General features: G+C 57.7%; 1 protein-coding gene across 1 annotated transcript in view; it reads left to right on the top strand.

Moving 5' to 3' along the window:
* AKNA (AT-hook transcription factor) overlaps window positions 1-21,782 on the top strand; it is a 56,537-nt gene that overhangs the window by 3,821 nt on the left and 30,934 nt on the right. The window contains exons 2-4 of the mRNA XM_062207701.1: window positions 11,965-12,312; window positions 15,624-16,669; window positions 18,167-18,241. Of these exons, the coding sequence (XP_062063685.1) occupies window positions 12,039-12,312; window positions 15,624-16,669; window positions 18,167-18,241 (1,395 nt within the window). The 5' untranslated portion in view covers window positions 11,965-12,038. The remainder of the gene's footprint in view (window positions 1-11,964; window positions 12,313-15,623; window positions 16,670-18,166; window positions 18,242-21,782) is intronic.

Below are 21,782 nucleotides of genomic sequence, written 5' to 3' on the forward strand. Positions count from 1 at the left end.
GTGGCGCACAGCAGGTGCACAGCCACGCACTCCTGGCACGTGGGCTTTGTTCATTTGCTTCTGTGAAAAGAGCTTAACTGTGTGTGGGAATGTGTGTTCATGTGTGTTCATGTGTGAGTGTGATGTGAGATTTGTGTGTACGTGTACGTGTGTGTGAGATTGTATACGTGTGCATATACCTGCATGTGTGTGGGTGTATGTGTGAGATTTGTGTGCAGATGTGTGTACGTGTGCATGTGTGTGTTTGAGATTTGTGTGCATGCATTTGTGTGGATGTCGATGTGTGGGTGTGAGATTTGTGTGCATGTGTGTATACATGCACATGTGTGTGAGTGTGAGATTTGTGTGCGTGTGTATACCTGCATGTGTGTGGGTGTGGGTGTGTACATGCATGTGTATGAGTGTGTACGTGTGAATGTGAGATTTGTGTGCATGTGTATACCTGCATGTGTGTGAGTGTGTGTGCATGTGTGTGTATGTGCACGTGTGTGAGTGTGAGATTTGTGTGTGTATACCTGCATGTGTGTGAGTGTGTGTGCATGTGTGTGTATGTGCACGTGTGTGAGTGTGAGATTTGTGTGTGTATACCTGCATGTGTGTGAGTGTGTGTGCATGTGTGTGTATGTGCACGTGTGTGAGTGTGAGGTTTGTGTGTGTATACCTGCATGTGTGTGAGTGTGTGTGAGATTTGTGTGCATGTGTGTGTACATGTACATGTGTGTGAGTGTGAGATTTGTGTGTGTATACCTGCATGTGTGTGAGTGTGTGAGATTTATGTGTATGTACATGTGTGTGTGAGATTTGTGTGTGTATACCTGCATGTGTGTGAGTGTGAGGTTTGTGTGCATGTGTGTACATGTACATGTGTGTGAGTGTGAGATTTGTGTGTGTGTATACCTGCATGTGTGTGTGTGAGATTTGTGTGCAGATGTGTGTACATGCATGTGTGTGAGTGTGTGCCTGTGTGTGTGCGTGTTCCTCACTGTGGCTGTACCCTGTTCATAGCCCACATCCCAGAGGGCCGAGGAGAACCTGTGTCACCCACTCCGGGTGGGTCATGGTTCCTGGCCCCCCAGGAGACGGCAGCATTTCTCTCGCGTGGGAGGGCTGCCCTGGGACTCTCAGCTGGAGCTCCCGCCAACACCGAGGGAGCTGCAGAGATGTGAACTCAGTCCCGAGGAGCGGGCCGTGTGGACTTTCACTCCCGCCAGAGCCATTTATTCGCGAGCGGTTGCTCTGTGCCAGCTGGGCCCTGGGCCAAGCGCCCAGGGCCATAATCTCATTGCTCATCCTGAGAACCCTGCAAGGTCAGTGTGACCCCATTTTACAGATGAGGAATCTGGGGCTCAGAGGGGTTAAGTGACTTCCCTGAGGCCACAGAGCTTTCAAGGGAGAACCTGGAGTTCTCCGTGGGCCCACACAGCCAAGGAGCGTTAACCCCTGCGCCCGGCCGCCTCCCTGAGGGACACCTGTTCCAGGTTGCTCAGGCCGGCCTGGGGTCTCCACTTGCCACACTGGGTTTCCATCCATCTTCCTGGTCCACTCTGGAAATCCTCGCCTGCCTCCTCTCTTTCCCAGACCCCTGTGGATTTTAGCTGCAGGAGTCACTCCAGCAACCTGTGCAGGGAAGAGTGGGAACTGCGGGCCAGGGATGCGGGGTGGGGGTGTCATTTCTTTCCCAGGAAAAGGAGAGGCAGGTGAGGCACTCACTCAGGAGGGGCTCAGAATGGAACAGCACAGGCTGCAGCTCCCAGGGCCCCCAAAGCTGCCAGCCCTGGTTTCCCCTAGGATGGCTGGGAAGGCCACTGCGTCCCCAGGCCTGAGGACATGGTGTGAGGAGTGGCTGTCCAGGACGGATCGCATCTGCAGTCCCAGCATGTGCCAGGCCCCGGGGGCCATCCTGGCCTGCACCTGAAGCTTAAAGAAAGAGCTGCGCTCCTGCCCGGTTACCCCGAGGCATGTTGGGGGTGCTGAAAGTGATGGTGGGGAGAGGGCGAGGGCGAGAGACAGCCAGGGGCTGGGCCGTGAGCCAGGGAGGGTAAGGAGTGCCGCAGAGGCTGGAGGGAGATGGCTGAGGGTGTGTACGCTGGGCCCCAGGGGCAGGGCTGGAAGGCCTGTTACTGGACCAGTCCTGGTAGCTGGAGCCAAAGGCTTTGGCTGCTTCTTCTCTGGGTGACGAGGGAGTAATCTGTCCCCTTGAAGTGGCCTCGTTGTCCTCACCTACACTGTGCAGTGCTGCCCTGGTCCCACCTGCTCCCCAAAGTTCTTCCCAGGCGTGTGGTGCTGTGAAGGCCGCAGAAGCACCTTGGAAAGCCCAAAGACTCCTGGCGGAACCAGGGCCTCACGGAAGGTCAGCACCTTGGCTGGATGGGTTGCGGTTGTCAGTCATAGCCCCGCTCTGATTTCCTTGTGTGCGGCGTTGACCGTCTCTGCAGGCTGCAGTGTGTGGGTCAGGAGCTGGGTCTCCGGCAGGGTGCTGGGTTCCGGGGGCCTCTGTTGGTCCAGCTGTATAATGCACACATTATGAGGACTAACGCAGAGTTGCAAGTCAGGCTGGGGCTACTGATTACCTGGCGAAATGCATTGCGTTCTGCTGTGCATCAGGGTGTCTGCGCCGGGGACATACCCGTGAGTGGCTCGCAGAGTCCCCAGTGGAGTGCAGAGAGCTGCGTCAGCGAAATCATCCTACATGAAGTAGAATCCCAGGTGACAAGACCCTGAGCATGGCAGGCTGGAGCTGTCTGCAGGGGGCCTGGAAGTTATAGGGGGAGATGTGGAGTTGGCTGCCAGGGAGGGAGGGGCAGGGTGCACCTGCCTGGGGACAGCAGGGAGTCCTGGGCTGCAGAGTGAGGGCAGGTGAGGGCGAGCGGACAAGCTGAGCAGCGGCCAGCCATGAGCTTCCAGCCTCTGTCTCAGCTGTGGGCAGCTGCTGAAGGTTGTAAGCACAGAAGGGCCGTGGCTTAGGGGACCCTGAGAGCTTTACAGGTGAGGCTATGCAGGAGGCCACATGGGAATACAGACACAGGCTAGGGCAGGTTCTAGAGAGGTTTAGGGAGCAGAATCAACAGGACTTGATGATAGATTGGTTGTGGGGTATAAAGGAGAGGGAAGGGGCCGGTACTGGGGCGTAACAGGTAAAGCCACCGCCTGCGGTACCGGTATCCCATATGAGCACCGGTTCAAGTCCTGGCTGCTCCTCTTCCGATCCAGCTCTCTGCTATGGCCTGGGAAAGCAGTAGAAGATGGCCCAAGTCCATCTTGAGCCCCTGCACCCATGTGGGAGACCCGGAAGAAGTTTCTGGCTCCTGGCTTCGGATCAGCCCATCCCTGGCCATTGCAGCCCTTTGGGGAGTTAACCAGTGGATGGAAGACCTTTCTTTCTCTCTGTCTCTGCCTCTCTGTAATTCTGCCTTTCAAATGCATCTTTTAAAAAATAAATGAATAAAGGAGAGGGAAGTGGGTGGGATGAGAGTGGATTCTGGAGGTCTTTTTGTGGGGGGTGATATTATGAGCTCAGCTGGGGACATATTGCATTGGTTAAGCAAACGTGGGCCTGTACATGGGGTCGGCGTTCCAATGGGGGATACTGGGTGAGCAAAGGCAGGGAGGAAGGCAGGTAAAGCTTAGGGGTGGCAAGGAAGAGAATAGTGTGTGCTGGAGGCTGCCCCTGAGATGAGCATGGGGCTGCTCAGGGGCTCTGGGCACACTGGCAGCAGCAGCCACCTGGTGCGGAGGGCAGCTGCCTGGGTTAATGACCGCCAGGGAGGGAGCATGAGCGAATGACAGGGTGTCAGCGGGGCCCGCCCAGTGCACAATGGCCCGCAGGATCCCAGAGCTGGCAGAGAGCCCTCATTAGGTTTTGGCTCTGCTCCCTGGAGGGTTGGGAGCTGTGGGGAGAGCCTGATCTGGGTAAAAGGCAGGGGAGGGGGCGGAGAGGTGGGCTGATGGCAGGATGGAGGTGCCTGGTTCCAGCCTCGGCTCTGCTGGATGCTCACAAGCTGATGGTGGAGAAGTCCATTCATTCGTTCATCAGCCACAACCAGGGGTTGGGTTCAGGGAGGGCTGTTGAGGTCTAGCCTGCCCGGGAGACCTGGGACTTGAACCTAAGCAGGGGCAGCAATAGCTGGAATTGTAAAGTAGCTCAGTAAGGAAGCCAGGCTGCTGGTGCCCTGTTCGGTACCTGGCTGAATCAGGACAGCTGCCTGGTACTGTGGCTGCTCTTCTTACACCTATTTCACAGATGAGGTTTAGAGAGGCAAACCCTCGAGGGTCCCAGAGCCCCCAAGAGGTGGGCCTGGGATTTGAACCCAGGTCCAACAGACTCTAAGATTCACTTTCCTTTCCCAAACCTGGCTGCTCAGCAGAGAGAGCTCGGTAGACAGTACAGAGAGCAAATATTTCCCCTTTTTCTTTTTGTTTCCTAACCCAGAATCCCTGACTCAAAAGAGCCATGTGGAATGGAGGCGGGCTTTTGTGCCCCTTCTCCAGCCCCACCTCCTTCCTCTCCCCAGAGGCTCCCTCTGCTCAGGGGCCACAGCTGCTCCCACTGGGGTCTTTGCACCTTCCCTCCCATGATACCCTGCCAGCCTTCCTGTGCCCGTTTGTGCCCCCTCGTGCTTCTGGCCCCCTTGTTTGAATGTCACCTCACACGGACCTTCCCAACTGTTTCATAACCTTCCTCCCCAACCCGTACTCTCAGCCCGACAAGTTCCCCTACCTGGGCCACACCCCCCATCACCTGCAAAGTCACTGAGGCCCAGGGACTGATGTGGTTGGTCTCGGGAGAGCCCCAGGCATCAGTGCCCTCACAGTCGCATGGGGTGTGGATGCCCACTCCCTTGCACCTGCTCTGTCTTGGTCACACCTGTCTCCCCCAGATGACACACCTGTTTGCTTAGTGTCTGGGGCTCCCTTAGAGTCGAGGAGGGCACTGGCAGTCTTCCCAGCACCCTGAAAGGTACCTGCCACACAGTGTCAGCTCAGAGGACCTGTCTCTGAATGAATGAAGGAATGAATGAATGAATGAATGAACAGGGTGACGGGACCTTGGGAAAAGGCAGCTGATCCACTAGGTGAAATCTGTCTGCTGTCCTGTGCTGAGTCCCTGGAGGTACTTACAACAAAGGGTGAAATTCCCTCTCCTCCACGCTGCCTGGAGCTGCAGGCCTGCCTCAGGGAGATGACTGACAGGTCAGGCATTGGCAGACCAGTCAGAGCTCCAGAGCTGCAGGGGTGTGAACAAGCATGGTGTCTGAGCCTCCATTGCGCTGATGGGCACTGACCCTGCTGAAGGAGGGAGCCTGGCCCACAGTCTCCTGTGGTTGAAGAGGCCCTGGAGAGTAGCATGCTGTGTGAACTTGGCCCAGCCTCTGACCTTCCCAGGGCGTCCCTGTCCCCATCTGCTCCCTGAGTGGGGGTAGCTGGGAAGCTCCCCTGAGCCTGCAGGGAGCCTGCAAGGGGTTAAGCCCGCAGCCCCCTCCTTCTGACAAACACTTGTAGGAAATCAGGCCTGGCGCTTCCTGCCGCGGCTGCGGTGGGGCGGGGAGAGCTGAGCGATGCTCGTCTGGGAGCCGGGGCTGGGGCTGGCAGAGTGGCCTGGAGGCGGGCCAGGGCGCGATGGAAGCAGGGGGCTCCCCGGGTTTGGAACAAAGACCTCCCAGGCTGGTCTCCTGAGCCGGGGCCCGCAGGACAGCGGTGGAGCAGCCCGAGAGAGGTAAGGGAACTGAACAGAGGCAGGGAGGCAGGCCGGACACAGAGGCCGCCTTCCTATGCAGACCGTCCTGTCCCGAGGCCGGACCAGCCCAGCCCAGCCCAGCCCAGCCCCGCCAGGAAGTTGCAGCTGCAGCCGCTGTTCCGCTTCTCGCCTAGCTTACAGGAACCTGGTCCCCCGGACAACGGTGGATTTTAGGGGATTTGCTCAAGCCTCGGGATGCCAGCTGGCAGTCCCCGATTCTCATCTCTCCTGAACTTGGGCAAGTGGCGGTTGCTGTCTGTGCTGGGCACTGCAGGGCCCTTGGTTGCTTGGGGGCTCAGAGATGTGCACGGACCAGGAGCAGGAGGCATGGGGCAGGGGTGCCCAGGGAGGGAGAGGAGCTAGGAGATCAGGATGGTGAGTCCGGAAAGATCCCCTTCTCATTTCAGCCCCGGGTGCTGGAGCAAGCGGGCTGGGGCCTGGGGTTCGAGAAGGGGCTGCCAGCTTCTATCTACCCAGCTGCCAGGGACCCCTGGAGAACAGCGGGTCTGTGCCCTGCCAGCTGGTGGGGGAAGTGTTGAGCCCACAGCCCTGCCTTTTTGGAGGCCCCAGCTACTTGCTGTGTGGGGGAGAGGGAATCTCCCTTCCTCTTCTTCCCTCTCCCCCACCCCCAAGTCTGGGGCACTCGGCTTTGCATCCCTGGGCCACACTCCCTGGCTGCAGGGTCTTGGGCGAGCCGCCACTTCTCTGTGTCTCACCTGGAGGGTGGGAAGGGAGCAGGACCAACCGTGCCCTGAATGGCCCTGGCTGGAGGGGATGGGGTGGCCAAGAGCAGAGGGGGACTGTGCGGCTGTGTGGGCAGGGCCACACACCCAGGTCCTGGGGGGTGGGGTGGGAGGGGAGGGGTTGGAGAAGCCCACTTCTCTCCGGGGTGGTGGGAACAGAAGTCCAGGCCACCTAGGAGCTGAAAGAAGACCACAGGGGTCTTCGAGACTGTTGAGAGAGCTGGTCAGGGCGACAAGGGGGAGGGAGGGGCAGTGGCTGGCACTTCCTTACGGGGCCAGTTTCTCCATGGCAAGGACCCTGAGCCCAGCAGCCCAGCCCCTAGGGGGACTTAGTCCTAAAGCTGGTCCTCCTGGGGTCAAGCACCCAGCTCACGTGGCAGGAACCTTCACCAGACCCCGTGGCCCTAACGCAGGCTGCCCCAACAACCCTGCCTCCGAGGCCCCTGCCCTCCGCTGCCCACAGCTCTCCTTCAGTTCAGTTTACTCTCAGACCGCCGTGCCTTTGCCTGTGCCGCTCCCCTGCCTGGGATGCCTTCTCCTTTCTTCTCCCCCAAATCCTCCTGGTCTCTCGGGCCTGCCCTAGGGCCTCCTTCTCAGTAACCTTTCGGTCCCATCCATGCCCTATGCCGCTCTGTGTTCTTTGGGTCTTAGGCAGTGACTGGCAGATGTAGGAAACCGTTAGATTTGTAACATGAATTTGCACCTGTGGGCACCCGGTCTTGTTTCCTTGGCACTTAGCACTGTGGCCTCAGTGCTAAGTCAACGAGGAGGCTCCAAGTTCATCTCTCCCCACCCCCTGCCTCCCCACCCACCCAGGCAGGGTGATGCCCGCTTGCAGGCACAAGGGCAGGTGGTGTTTCTCTAGTTTGCAAGGAGGGAAATTACAGCCCAGCCATTCTCTGTAGCTCTGTTGCAGCTTCCTCCCAGTGTGAGGTTGTCCTGTGGGTGATATTAATGTGTGTTTGTTGACTGACTAACCGACTGAATGGTCCCAGCTGCCATGGCTTGCATGGGAGACCAGAGGCCTTGCTCAGGAAAGTTGCACAGGTAGAGGGGCCGGAGGGGTAAGCGCAGAACTGCAGCCGGTGACCGCAGTTGCCTGCGACGTGCAGCATCCCGGGTTGCAGTGAGACTGGTGTGACCAGTGAGTCATCCCAGGAGACAGGCTGTTCCTCTTTGTGCACGCAGGGGCCTCTGTGATTGGGTAGACTGCTTTGTGGTAGGGCTACGAAAAAGCCCTGAGAAGTCAGAAAACCACACACCACCCCCAGCGCCTTCCTCTGTGGAGATGTCAGAAAGCAAACAGCACCGGCTCACCCGAAGCACCTGCCCCAGCCGCAGGACCCTGAGCCTGGGGCTCTGGGGTAAATACTTTCACAGCAGGGAGGACAGAGGCTGGGCCCAAGGTGTGCCTCCACTCAGCTCCTGATTCCCATGCCTGTGTCTTTTTGTATATTTCTGTATTTATTTTTATTTCTTTGAAAGGTGGAGAGAAGGAGAAAGGGATTTTCCATCTGCTAGTTCACTCCCCAAATGCCCACCAAAGCCAAGAGCCAGGGTCTCCCACGCGGGTGGCAGAGACCTGCACACTTGAGCCATCACTTCTGCCTCCCAGCGTGTGCATTAACAGGAAGCTGGATCTGAGATGGAGCGAGGACCGGAACCCAGGCGCTCTGCCGTGGGACACGGGCATCCCAAGCAGGATCTTAACTGCTGCATCAGTGCGGATTCCAGGGCCACTGAGTCAGGCTGTCTGTGGGTAGATCCAGGAATCTGCTTGCAGAGGGAATTTTTCGGTCTTGCATTGGTTTTAAGATTTATTTGAAAGGCAGAGCATTAGAGAGAGAAGGAGAGAGATCAAGAGATCTTCCATCTGCTGGTTCACTCCCCAGATGTCTACAACAGCCAGGGCTGGGCCAGGCTGAAGCAGGAGCCAGCAGCTCCGTCTGGGTCTCCCACCTGGTGGCAGGGCCCAAGCACTTGGGTCATCTTCTGATGCATTCCCAGGTGCACTAGCGGGCAGCCGAATTGGAAATGGAGCAGCTGGGACTTGAACCAGTGCTCTGATTATGGGATGCCAGTGTTACAAGTGGCAGCTTAACCTGCTGCAGCACAGCGCTGGCCCTGCTGGAGCTGAGGTCACTGGCAGGGTTCCTAGGAGAGGTGTAGGCCCTGCAGAGGGTATGGGGAGCAAGGATTAGCACTGCTGTTTATAATACTTTCTATTGCATCTTCTTTTTATTTTTTATTTTTTTTAAATTTTGACATGTAGAGAGAGAGAGAGAAAGGTCTTCCTTCCGTTGGTTCACCCCCCAAATGGCCACCACGGCCAGCGCTGTGCCGATCCGAAGCCAGGAGCCAGGTGCTTCTCCTGGTCTCCCATGCAAGTGCAGGGGTCCAAGGACTTGGGCCATCCTCCACTGCCTTCCTGGGCCACAGCAGAGAGCCGGACTGGAAGAGGAGCAACCGGGACTAAAACCCAGTGCCCATATGGGATGCTGGCGCTGAAGGCAGAGGATTAACCAAGTGAGCCACGGCACCGGCCCCTATTGCACCTTCTTAAACTTTCACATTTAGAAACACTCTAAGACGTGTAATCGTATGAGAATCCTGGACTGTAGGATTGAAAACAGTGTGGAGGCCCCCGGATTCCAGTTGACTGGGACTTTTGGAAAACTTGCTCTGGCACTGGCCAGCAGGGTGGTCTTGGCCAAGTCCCAGCTCCATGCTGCACTTCAGTTTTGTGATTTGAAAAACAGCTTTCCTGTGATCTCCCTAGCCCGCACCTGCCAGGACAGGTGGAGGAGAGGTGGGGAGACTTCTAGCTAGGCCAGCATCCAGTGGGCACACCACATGTGGTGGGGGTGGGGGGCATACAGAGGGTGATCTGGGGGCTCTGCACTGGGGGGGGGGGTGCAGTGAGGAAGGCAGGGTGAAGGCAAGAGGAGGGAGGGTTCTGAGCCCCTGTCCCAGAGCAGTGGAGCAGGGGTAGCAGGCAGCAGAGGAAGAATGCTCTCCCTGTCCCTGCTGCAGCCCTGCGAAGTCCGGCTTGCCAGGGCTGCACCAGTCCCTGGGGAACTGTGTGTCCAGAAATAGTTGCCTGCTGACTTTTCTCAACTGAGCACATCAAGGCTCCTGATCAGGATCCAAGCGCTCACGAGGCCAGCAGCACAAACACAGACGTGTCTGTCTTCAGGGCCTGGATTCTACCCCGCTTGTCCCAGACGTGGGCCTGGAGACTGATTGTCCAGACCCGGGTGTGGCCCTGGGCAAGGCCATCCACTCTCTGCGACTTCCGGCCTGCAGAAGGAGGCCTTTGTAAGGGCTGACCTGGGGGCCCCTCCTGCTCTGGTTCCTGGAGACCTCCAGGCCTGGGAGCTCCCGGGCATCCGTGACCCTGGCTGTTGGCTTTGGGTGTCCTGGGCACACTGTCTGCTGTCAGTGTCACCCAGACCCCACCCCATGGCACGAGCATTGGGAGACCACCAATGGAGAATAACCAGGGGCTCGCCTCTCCCCCTCCCAGGCCTTTGAACTCACAGCCCACCACGCCTAGGGTGCTTTAAAATGATTTCAATTTCATTTATTTGACAGGCAGGGTTACAGAGAGAGAATCTTCCATACCCTGGCTCACTCCCCACATGGCCACAATAGCTGGGGCTGGGCCAGGCCAAAGCCAGGAGCCACGAGCTTCTTCCAGGTCTGCCATGTGGGTGCAAGGGCCCAAGGACTTGGGCCATCTTCTACTGCTTTCCGAGGTGTATCAGCAGGGAGCTGGATGGGAAGTGGAGCAGCGGAGACTCAAACTGGTGCCCATGTGGGATGCTGACATCGCTTAACCCATGCTATGCCACAATGCTGGCCTACGTTTATTTTTAAAAATGAAGTGAAACTCACATAACGTAAAATTAACTATTTAAAGTAAATGATTGAGGGGCCGGGGCTGTGGCGTAGCAGGTAAAGCCCCAGCCTGTAGTGCTGGCATCCTGGGTGCCGGTTGGAGTCCTGGTTGCTCCACTTCCAAGCCAGCTCTCTGTTATGGTCTAGGAAAGCAGTGAAAGATGACCCAAGTCCTTGGGTACCTGCACCTACATGGGAGACCTGGAAGAAGCTCCTGGCTCCTGGCTTCAGATCAGTGCAGCTCTGGGGAGTGAACCAGTGGATGGAAGACCTTTCTCTCTCTCTCTGTCTCTCTCTCCATGCTTCTGCCTCTCTGTAACTCTGCCCTTCAAATAAATAAATCTTTAAAAAAAATAAATGATTCAGTGGCATTTAGTATATTCACTATGTTGTGCAACCATCACCACTACCTAATTCCAAAGCATCCTCACTGCCCACAAAGGAAACCCCGTAGTTACTCCCCACTCCCATTCCCCAGCCCTGGCAACTGCCGGCCTGCGCAGTGTCTGTCTCTGTGGGGCTGCCTGCTCTGGATAGTCGCATACGTGGCATCACGTGGGACGCGGCTGTCCGTGTGTCTGGCTTCTTGCCGTCAGCGTGATGTTTGTGAGGTTCGCCCCATGGTAGCGTGTGTGGGACGTCAGTGCTTTTTCTTCCTTTGTGGCTCAGTAATGTTACGTTGCCTGTGGATGCCCCACATTGTGTATCCATTCTTTCCACCGCGGCGCGCTATGGGGACAGTGCTGCTGCAGCCGTGTGCCAACCTGGACTCGTCACAGCGCCTATTTCCAGTTATTCCCGGTGCTCAAATGCTCTCTTCACCATTCTCCCACTGTCAATCGGAATACTTTTCCAGATTTATTTATTTGAAAGGCAGACTGACAGAGAGGGGGGGAGGGAGAGGACAGAGAAAGAGTTCTTCCATGTACTGGTTCAGTCCCGAAATGGCTGCAAAATCCAGGACCGGGCCAGGCTGAATCCAGGATCCAAGAACTCCATACTGGTCTCCCACGTGGGTAGCAGGGTCCTAAGCACTTGGGCCATCTTTCGGTGCTTTCTCAGGTGCATTAGCAGGGAGTTGGATGGGAAGTGGAGCAGCCAGGGCTTGAACCCACACCCTGGGATGCGATGCTGGCATCGCTTCTTACTCAGCAGAGACCAGGAAAGACCCCTGTGTGACATGGCCTCTAAACAGGGGCTTCCCTGACCTCCCCAGGCTGCACTGGGCCCCAGCCCCTGAGCCACCCCAGCACATCCACCTGGGTTGCAGGTGCCTGGTTGTCTCTCAGGTCCCTCCGGAGCTCCCAGCTGTCCTGGGAGCACACACAGAGCTGGGCACCCAGTGACAGTTGCCATGGCTTGGAGCCCTGGCCCCTGACCTTCTCATCCGGTCCCAAGTCATTTTACAAGCTGCTGTCAGGAGAGAGGAATGACTCAAAGGGAGACAGAGGGACCGCCCCAGCTCATACAGCTTGAGGAGGGTGGGGCCAGGCCCGGGGAGTACGGTGGTGCTGCTGCCAGCATCCTGTTGTGAATAAAGGCGAGGACCCAGGGGTTCACGAGGTGTCTTTCTTGTGTCCCCAACAGGCCACAGGCGGGATGGCTGGCATCTCTGTCTCCTGAGGATGAAGTGGCCCAGGTGAAGGCCAGGCCAGGCCTGGATGGCCAGCACGGGGGCTCAGGCCCACTGGGCTGAGCCCAGCCTGGGGCAGGGGCTCCGGCGGCGGCGCTGGGCCTGGGCCACGGAGGAGAAGGGTGCGGATAAAAGTGGCCCAGGGGGCTGGGGAGAAGAGCAGCCCTTCCCCGGCGCCCCCAGCCCCGAGCTCTTGGAGGACTTCCTCCTGGCCCAGCCGCACCCGCTGCCCCCGAAGTGGGGCCCAGACCTGCGGCCAGGCACACGTCAGGATTCCTCATCCGGGGAGTCTTCTGGAGAAGGTGAGAGCCCTCCCCGGGCCCCTGCGGGGGTGTCCTGTCCCCTGGTGTCCCACCTTCTGGCAGGCAGATGGAGGGAGCCTCAGCATTCATCACTAAATTCTGTAAAAGCTGTCATTTACAATCTTGAGAGATTTAAGTCATACAGGTCATACTGTTCATTGCAGAAAAATCAGAAAGCATAAGTAAAAAAGAGATAATATCACAGATTACTTGTTAAGCCACAACAGCTCCAGACCCTTGTCCCTCCCTTAGACATAAATATGCAAATAAGAATGTGAATAGGGGACAGTGTTATGCACACCCCATTGTAACTGGCTTTTTTTTTTTTTTCTCTCTCTCTCTCTCTCTTAAGATTTATTTATTTGGGGTTGGCACTGTGGCGAAGCAGTCTTGGCCTCCGCCTGCAGGGCCAGCATCCCATATGGTACCAGTTCAAGTCCTGGCTGCTCCTCTTCTGATCCAGCTCCCTGCTAATGCACCTGGGAAAGCAGTGGAAGATGGCCCAAGTGCTTGGGCCCCTTCATCCACATGGGAGATCTGGGTGGATGGAGCTCCTGGTTGCTGGCTTTGGCCTGGCCCAGCCCTGGCCTTTGCGGACATTTGGGGAGTGAACCAGCGGATGAAAGATCCCACTCTTTCTCCTCTTCTCATATATATATATATATATATATATATATATATATACACACACATACACACACACATATATATACACATATACATATATATGCACATACATATGTACATACATATATACATATATGTATATGTATATATACATATATGTGTGTGTATGTACATATATATATATTTGAAGGAAGCATGACTGAGAAGGACAGAGAGAGGGGTCTTCCATCCGCTGGTTCACTCCCCAAATGGCCGCAAAGGCCAAGGCTGGGCCAGGTAACCAGCAGCTCCATCTAGGTCTCCTACATGGGTTCAGGGGCCCAAACACATGGGCCATCATCCACTGCTTTCCCAGGTGCATTAGCAGGGAGCTGGATTGGAAGTGAAGCAGCTGGGACACCAACCAGTGCTTGTGTAGGACGCCAGCCATGCAGGCAGCAGTTTAACCTGTGGCGCCACAACACTGGCCACCTGTAACTGGCTTTGTCACCTAAGGGGCGTGTGTGCTGTGCTGGGTCATCACATAGCCTTGCACAGGCCTACAGTTCTGTGCTTGCACAGTTCCCCGGGGGGCTCCTCTGCAGTTTGTCAGGGCTGTTTAACTCTTTCTGGGAATTGCAAAAATCTCAGTTTCTATTGCAAGTAATGCAAAGAAGCTGTCATTAGCACATCTTGGCATGCACACTTGATTTGATAGCATCTTGGGTCATTTGAATCACTTGGTCCAGGAGTCATGCCCATTTTAAAGATTTTTTTAAAATCCCAATTTATCAGTGGGAATCTGATATTCCTTGTCTTCTATAATAACTGTTCTCCTTCCATCAAGTCCAACTTAGGCTAAATTCCTGGTTTTGCTGGCAAGTGCCTTCTCTGAATCTTGGTTTCCCCATCCATGAAATGGGAATAACAACCCACTGAGAATAGTAAGGCCTTGGGATGTGGTGGCTGTCGCTGTCAGGCTGTGAAGGCCCCTGTTGCAGGACCCTGGTGGGTTTCACCCTCCTGATCAACTACTTCCGAGCTCTCCATCAGGGAACAGAGACAGGTGCACGGGGTGACAGGCAGAGGCCCCTCTTACTGGGGTCACATGGTAACCCCCTGCTGTGATGTAACAGCTGCTGCCATGCCCTGTACCCTTGCTGTGTGCCAGGCCCAGGGCTGGCTAGGGCCTGGCCTTCTCTCCTTCCCGCCTCACCACCTTCTGCCAGCTGGGGGGTCGAGCCCCAAGTTCCCAGGACTGCCAGGGAGGTGGGTGACTTGTCCCTCGCCCCTGCATGACAGCCTGGGGCAGGGACAAGCTTGCCTGCATGGCTGAGGTCTGGCTTCTGAGCCGCCGTGTGATCTTTGGCAAGGTATGCAGCCTCTCGGGCCTCCAGGTGTGTCACTGTAAACTGGGGTGACTTGCCGAAGGAGGCATGAGGATGTGAGGAGTCAAGGGGAGGGGGCAGAGCTGGGGGAGCAGAGAGTGACCTAGAGGCACTGCAAAGGTGCATCTGGCTGGAGTAGAGAGGCTGGGCTTGGTGGCACTGAGACTATGTCTCAGGAATCTCTGGCTGTGTCCCAGAGGCCAACAGGGGGTCCAAGACAGAGCCTGGGCTCAGTAGACATTGACCGCATGGATGATGGGTGCTGAAGGGCTGGGTGAGGGATGAGCGAGTGGCTGGGTGGGTCGGTGCGTGGGGCGATGGACAGATGAATATTTCTTGGGCACGTATCCTGCAATAAGTAAAACAGCGCTCCTTTGTTGGGGATACCTCATTGTCCTCCTCCCCTTCCCGCCTCCCTTCTGTCGGTCAGCAGAGGGCTGAGCAGCCACTCTGTGTGTGCAAAGTGAACAGAAACAGCTTCCTTGCCCTCATGGAGCTTGCAGTGGAGCAGGAGAGACAGATATCAAGGAGGTAGTGGCAGGAATCCATGGAAAACCGACACCGTGACAAGTGTGACAAAGCAGAGGTGTCCAGTCCCACAAGGGCCCTGGCACAGGGAGGGTGGGACCCAGCCAGGATGTAGACTTCTTTGAGGAGCTCAAGGTTGAGCTAATCCCTGGAAGGCAAACAAGGGTCCACGAGGCAAAGAGAAGGAGAGAGAACAGCTCCAGCAGAAGCTGAGCCTGGGCACAGTTCCCGTGGGGAGGGAATGGGAGCAGGGAGAGACTGACGGGCAGGAGAGCCGGTGGGAACTGAGGTGGCACAGGCCCCCGCGCCCAGAGCGAGCGCTCTGCTGTTGTCCTAGGGACAGCAGGAAGATTTTGATGAGGTTCCATTCCCAGAGTAGGGGCAAGGGCAGGATTGAGGGGAGGGTTAGGGGGCCACTGCAGCAGTCCAGGCAAGTGAGACGGGTGCTGGCTTAGAGCAGGAGTGGATGTGGCAGCACCTGATGACATTCTGGATGGAGGAAGTTGAGAGGGTGGAGTCAAAGATGGCCAAGGTGTCACCCAGGCCTCTGGCCAGTAACTAGGTAGGATGGCCTTGGCATGTGATGAGACAGGAGACACTGGAGGGCAGCCAGGTTGGAGTTTGGAGGACCTCTGAGGCCCTCCAAGGAGCTGTCAGAGGATTCCTGGGCCATCTAGGGGCTCAGTGGGTTTCTTGCCACCCCAACGTGGAAGCCAGGGAGCTTCCTTCCGGGAGCCTGGACCTGGCTGGCACCTGCTGACTAAGCAACGAGGGGGCCTGTCTTTCCAGAGACTGGAGCCGAGGATGTGGACAGCCCAGCTGCCTCCACCTTGCCTCTTGGCTGGCTGCCCCCGGCAGACCCGCATTTGGACATGACCCAAGAAGAGCCAGATGAGCCCCTTGCAAGTGCCGAGGCTGAGGAGGGAGGGGAGAGCTCCCCGCCACTGGAGGAGGACGCTGGTCCCGGCTCGGAGGGCAATGGAGACACCTGCCTTGTGGCCCTGGGCCAGGCTCAGGCCAGAGGCTGGACGGCCTCTGGCAGACAAGGCAGTGGAAACAGACTTCCAGAACATTCTGAGGACAACTCAGCAAGGTCCTGGAGCAGTGGAACTGTGAGCCTTGGCCACCTTAGTGACAGTCTTGATTCTCCCTGGGAAGGAGACCTCGATGTCCCCGGGGCCCCCGCCCTGGAGGAAACCTTGCCACTGAACCCCAGCAACCACCCCCTAAACCCAGATGTCAGAACTGGAAGCACCGTTGTCCCGGTGACCCCCACAGAATTCCAGGACACAGCGGCCCCAGCCCAGCGCTCCGGGTGCGCTGCAGGCAGATGGAGCAAAGACACCATTGGCGTCTCCTGCCCTCAGCCGGAGGACCAGACCTGGAAGCGGACAAAGACATCCCCGAAACCACTCCCTTCCCGATTCACCGGCTCCATCAGCCCCATGAATCCTCGGCCTAGGCCAGCCCAGAAGAATAAGATGCCGCCCAAGCAGGGAGCCACTCTGGCCAGCCACTCGTCTTCTGATGTCCCCATGTATGGCCGGGGGCGGCTGAACTACCCACTCCCTGATTTCTCCAAGGTGGGGCCCCGGGTGAAGTTCCCCAAAGATGAAAGCTACCGCCCCCCCAAGTCCAGGAGCCACAAAGGGCAGCCTCAGGGCCCTGCCAGGCCCCTGATCTTCAAGTCCCCGGCAGAGATTGTGCGAGAGGTCCTGCTGAGCAGCGGAGAAGCCTCCCTGGTGAAGGACCCCCCTCCAGCCCACCCCATCACCAGGGTACCCCAAGAGTTTCAGACACCAGAACAAGCCACTGAACTAGTCCACCAGCTGCAGGTAAGCTGGGCTCAGGTCCTTAGGTGTTGCCAAGGTACCTGTTGGCCTGGAATGGAGCAGGTTGGGTGGGAGGCATCGGGTCTGAGCCAGGAGCCCTCTGCTGGCAGAAGGAGGTTTGAGCCCCCAGCCCTTTGCTCAAAAACAGCTGTGCTTGTACTTAATGTTTCTTGTTTATTTTCACCTTAGATTAAAAAAAAAAAAAAAAGTCAAACATGTACATGAGAGCAAGTGATGTACTGAACTCCATGCACCCAGTGTCCACTGTTGGCAACTCCTGGACTTGTGGCCTGACCTGTACCCCACTTCAGGCATCCCATCAGTTTACCCAAACATATTCAGTGCATCAAAGTCCAGAGACAATAGCCATTTCAAAACCTGTTATCACACCTAAAAGTCAACACCACCCTCTTAGTATTATCAAATGCACCCAAGTCTGTCCCTGTGTCTCGTAGGTGACTTCCTGCAGCCTGTTGGACTCCGAATCCCGTAGAGTGCAGTGGGTCCGTGTGCTTTTCAAGTCTCTCCTCCCCCTGTTGCTGTTCCTGGTTTTGCATTTTGTTGTCAAGTCTCTGTTCACCCAGAAATCTCTCCTTGCCTCTCCCTTCTTGCTCGTAGTTTCCCATCGAGGAGCCCAGCTGTCCACCTCCTGTCCTGGGCTTTGCTGTCACCACTCGAGACATCTCTGCCCGTGTCCACTGCCTTCCCTTTCTCCAGTCACTGGCAGGTTTAGAGGGAGCGGCTTTTCCAGGTCGCGGGCACCTGCTTGGGTGACTGGTGCTGCTCCAGGCTGTGACCTCTGTGGGGCCAGGCCACATCGCCCGTGGCTGTCTGCTGTCTTCAGAGCCTAGGACACCTGTTAAGATGCCCGCAGCCCCTGCTGCTGTGTCTTGATCCAGCCCTTCTCTGGGGGTGACTTAAATGGTGGTGCTGCAGTCATTGGTGGGACTCTTTGGAGCAGCAGAAATTGCCCTCGGCAGCTGTGGAGTCACCAAGGTCCTGTTGGAATGGGAAAGAGTAGAGCAAAGCTAGATTCTGCCCTTTTAGTTACTTGTTTTCAGAGCCCTGGGTCATTTCCCTCGCGAAGGGGTCCAGTGACGAGTGTCGAAGGCGAGTTCTGAGACACAGGGACCATGGCTTTGAAGTCACGCTCTGCTCTCCCAAAGGACTCTTGGAGGAGGAGTCTCTCAGCCGGACCTTAAGCACGCATGACCACAGCGCTGGGGGGGGGGGTTGTGTGTGGCCTTCCCCACAGGTGGGCAGGGAACCTGCACGAGTGAGGGAGTAGCAGCAGCCTGAGCCCCGAGTGCCGGACTCAGTGGTGGGAACGGCGGCGCCCCCCGTGCTGCCTGGTGTGCGGGATGTGGACATGGGGGTCAGTAGCGCACTGGACCTGAGGCTGCCTGCTCGGAAGAACCCAGAAGCCTCACGGACAGGGCTGCACCTGCAGAGCCGGGTGCTGTGTGCCGGGGCGGTGACCGTGCAGCCCTCTTTCCACAGGAGGACTACCACAAGCTACTCACCAAGTATGCAGAGGCCGAGAACACCATCGACCAGCTGCGCCTCGGGGCCAAGGTACGAGGCTGGGGGAGGGCCCGCAGCCCCTGAGGAGGCCAGTGCCTCCTGCGCCCTCTGAGACCCTGGAGATGGTGGAACCCCATGCATTGGCCTTGCTCTGTCTGGGCTCAGTCTTCCTTGCCGCTGATGAGCCTTGAAATCCTTGAATGCCAGAGTGCAGACTATCACAGGAAGCTGTTTCCTTCTAGATGGGCTCCGGAGTAAGCCCACCTGTGCTTGGCTCCCGCCGCCGTTACTAACCAGCTGGGCAACCTTAAGGCAGTCACTTGGGCTCTCTGAGCCTCAAGGCGGTAGCCGAAATAGTCTGCTCAGCTTCTGGTGCTTGGTTCCTGGCCTGATTCTTCCTGGATCACATCTTGGCCTTTCTCCGTCTCCTGTCTCCACCCACAGCCTCTCCCCAGGCCCCTGACCCAAGTGTGGCCTAGATAGAGTAGAGGGAAATGCATGCCCCCCCGCCCAGGCCAGCTTCCCCGTGCCACCCAGCCCCCACCAGCTTTGCAGGAGGCTGTGAATTTGCACCTTCTGCTTTTCTGGGGGAGGCAGGAAGTGGGACCTGTTGTGGCCCCTCGTGGCTTCCTGCTTTCCTCATAGCCCCTGTGGCCCCATCAGGCGGCAGCGGAGGAGGGGTGGCAGGTGGCAGCATTGGTGCAGAGATGCCCCCTCCCCAGACTCAGCCCCCATCCCCTGCAGAGGCCTGGCCCTGTCATGCACCAGGACCACTACCCCCTGCCACGCTGCTCTCAGTGTTGAGAGGCACTTCCGGGACACGTGGGCAGCAGCGGTCATGGCGAGACAGCAGAAGGGGGTCGGGAGTTGGTCCCCAGCCACCCCAGCATCGTACACATCTGTAAAAGGGGGGATTATTCACACCCTCCTCCTGGAGGCCAATGTCTTAAGACTCCTTCCAGGTCTCTGAGCAGCTGGGCTACGTCCAGAGGGATCAGAGCGGGCGCCGAGGTGGGGTCGTCCTCTGCGGAGAAACCACCTGTTCAGGCCTGTGGACTCCTGGAAGGCCCAAGAAGGCACCTGGCTCTCCCACTTTGCAAATAGAGAACCTGGGGTCCCAGTGGGGCTGGAGGCTGCCACAGGTCACGGGGTGGTCCAGGGAGAGGGTCAGTGTCTATGGAGGCCACACACCTGGCACATGCAGGTCCGTGCAGTTAGGAAACTTGAGAGTTGCAATGCCATTGCGTGCCCAGGGTGTCCAGGGTAAGGAACAGCTGGGCAGGGTGGACGTGGGGAACACAACTGTGGGGTCTCCCCCTTGTAGCCGCTCCCCTGACCAGGGGGACACAGAGCCCTTCTCACCCTGGCCCGGCTGGAACCCAGACCCGGCTTGAGTGTGAGGGGTCACGGGAGGGAAGGTAGGAGAGGCTGGGAAGGGCTCAGCTCCCTTCTCCTGCTTTTCTGGAAAGATGATTCTGTGGCCTGCAGGTGCCCTCAGGACGAGGCTGGGCACAGTCCAGAGGCAGGGCCTCCTCTCCCCCATCTCCCAGCTGCCCCTGGGGAGTCTCTAGGGGGCGGCGCTGTGTCCCAGCATGCAGAGGAGAAAACAGAACCCCAGGTCCAGGGTGGTCTCGGCCAGCTGTGGTTCTGCCCTCTGCCTGGGGTGGGCCCTGGACACCTCGGTGCGGGAGACCCCGGGATAGTGTCCCGCTCAGAGCCCTGGTCAGGGAGCTCAGGACACGAGACAGTCCTGTCCTGCCGGGACCTGCCAAGCCCCTTAGCTATGCTCAGAGCCCCTGTGGGGAGCCTGAACCTGTGTGGGAGGGAGCCAGAGTGGGGGCGGCCAGGCCCAGCAGGTAGGAGGGCAGCAGCAGGTGAGGATCCATGGGAAGGAGATGGACATTCCTAAGCCACTCAGAGGGCCAAGCCCCAGGCTTAGGGTCTTTGCATCCAATCCTCTCAACTGTGGCCCAGCCAGGTGAAGTGGTTTGCTCAACATGGCACATCACAGCTGGTGTTAGGGGCAAGTTGGGACTTAAGCCCCCATCTGCCTGACTCCAGCACCAGTGGGCAAGCACTGGCATGGAAATCCTAAGAACAGGAGTGGGTGATGCTTGTTGCCGGTTCTCCCGAGTCATCTACAGCTGGGGAAGCTGAGGCACGGACAGGCTAAGTAACTGGCCCCAATGGATCTGGAGCTGCTGGGCTGGGCAGCTGGGAGGCGTGGGGCAGGGAGCCTGGCGAGTCGGGCATCAGTGGTGGGCTCTGTTCTTTACGTGGCCTCAGGCCAACATGCATGGTGATCTCACTGTCCTGTTGCCACCTCTACCCAGCCCTGTCCCCCGTCTGGGCTTTAGGGGCCTGCAGAAGGGCTGAGGTGACCAAATATTACCCCAGAAAGATTTGCTGGGTCGGACGGGGAATCAAAGCCATCTTTTCCAAAGTGTGTTCTGATGGCTGCTGGCTGGTCCAGATGCCCCCGTGGGGGTGGGGGTGGGAGTTCCTGTGTTCAAAGGAGCTGGGGGAAGGACTCCTGCTCCCCCCACCCTGCCCCTCCCGCCCCATTCATCAAGGCCATTAGCATTCTGAAGGCTGTGAGAAATCCATCTGTGCAGAGAACAGTCATCTGCTTAACCCTTTGTTCCCCACACTCCCTGACCCACCAGCTTGCCAATGTCTCCCTCAGGGAGTACCGCTGGGAACACTCTGGCTTCAGAGGGGACCCCCCAGCTCCCTGGGGTGGGTCTGGCTGTGTCCAGGAGACAGGTCTTGGGAGGCCAGGCCCCATCCTCACTGGGCAGTTGCCACCCGAAACCCCGCCCCATCTCACTTCCTGGACAGCTGCAGGCTTTGGGCCTCTCTGCTCCAACCCCCTCCTGGATTCCTCCAACAAAGGGGCTTCCCCAGGCCCAGCCTGGCCTGGGAGCTGCGGGTTTCCTGGTGTTCCCCACCTGGGCCCTAGGAGGGCTGAGGAAGGCTCCCCAGGATTCAGGTCACCTCTTGGGGAAAGGATGCTGGTGGCAAGCCCCACGAGCAGGCAGGCCTCAGAGCAGATGGTGGGGGGATTATTAAAATCCAGCTTTGTTCTCATCTAGCCAGGCTGGGCCTGAGAGGGGGAGGCAGCGGAGGCCTGGGCGTGCCGGGGTAGGGTTTTCTGCCACAGCTGGGAATCAGAGCGCAGCTTGAACAGGAGGTGCTGCTTGGCCAGGTGCCAGGGAGCCGCCTCCAGCAGGCCCACCCTAAGCTGCCCATTCCCCACCTCGGGGCTGTAGGGGATAGTTAAGAGGATCCACCTGACACCCTGAGGGGCAGGTCCCACCGAGGTACCACGGACTCCGTGGTGGCTGTGTAAATGGTGATGGTGAGGATGGCGCTGGCCGCAGAGATATTGGTGCTGGTAATAGTAATGATGGTGATGATGGTGATGAATGCGGAGTTTGCAGCTGAGATTTACTGAGCATTTACCTTGTGCACACAGAGGTTAGCCAGATCAGCTGCTCCGGGACAAGCGTTTGGCCTAGCGATTAAGACGCCCCTGTTGCATATTGAAGTGCCTGGGCTCTGGCTCCTGACTCCAGCCTCCTGCTAATGG

This window comes from Lepus europaeus, chromosome 12, assembly GCF_033115175.1.
Source record: "Lepus europaeus isolate LE1 chromosome 12, mLepTim1.pri, whole genome shotgun sequence".
Lineage (NCBI taxonomy): Eukaryota > Metazoa > Chordata > Mammalia > Lagomorpha > Leporidae > Lepus > Lepus europaeus.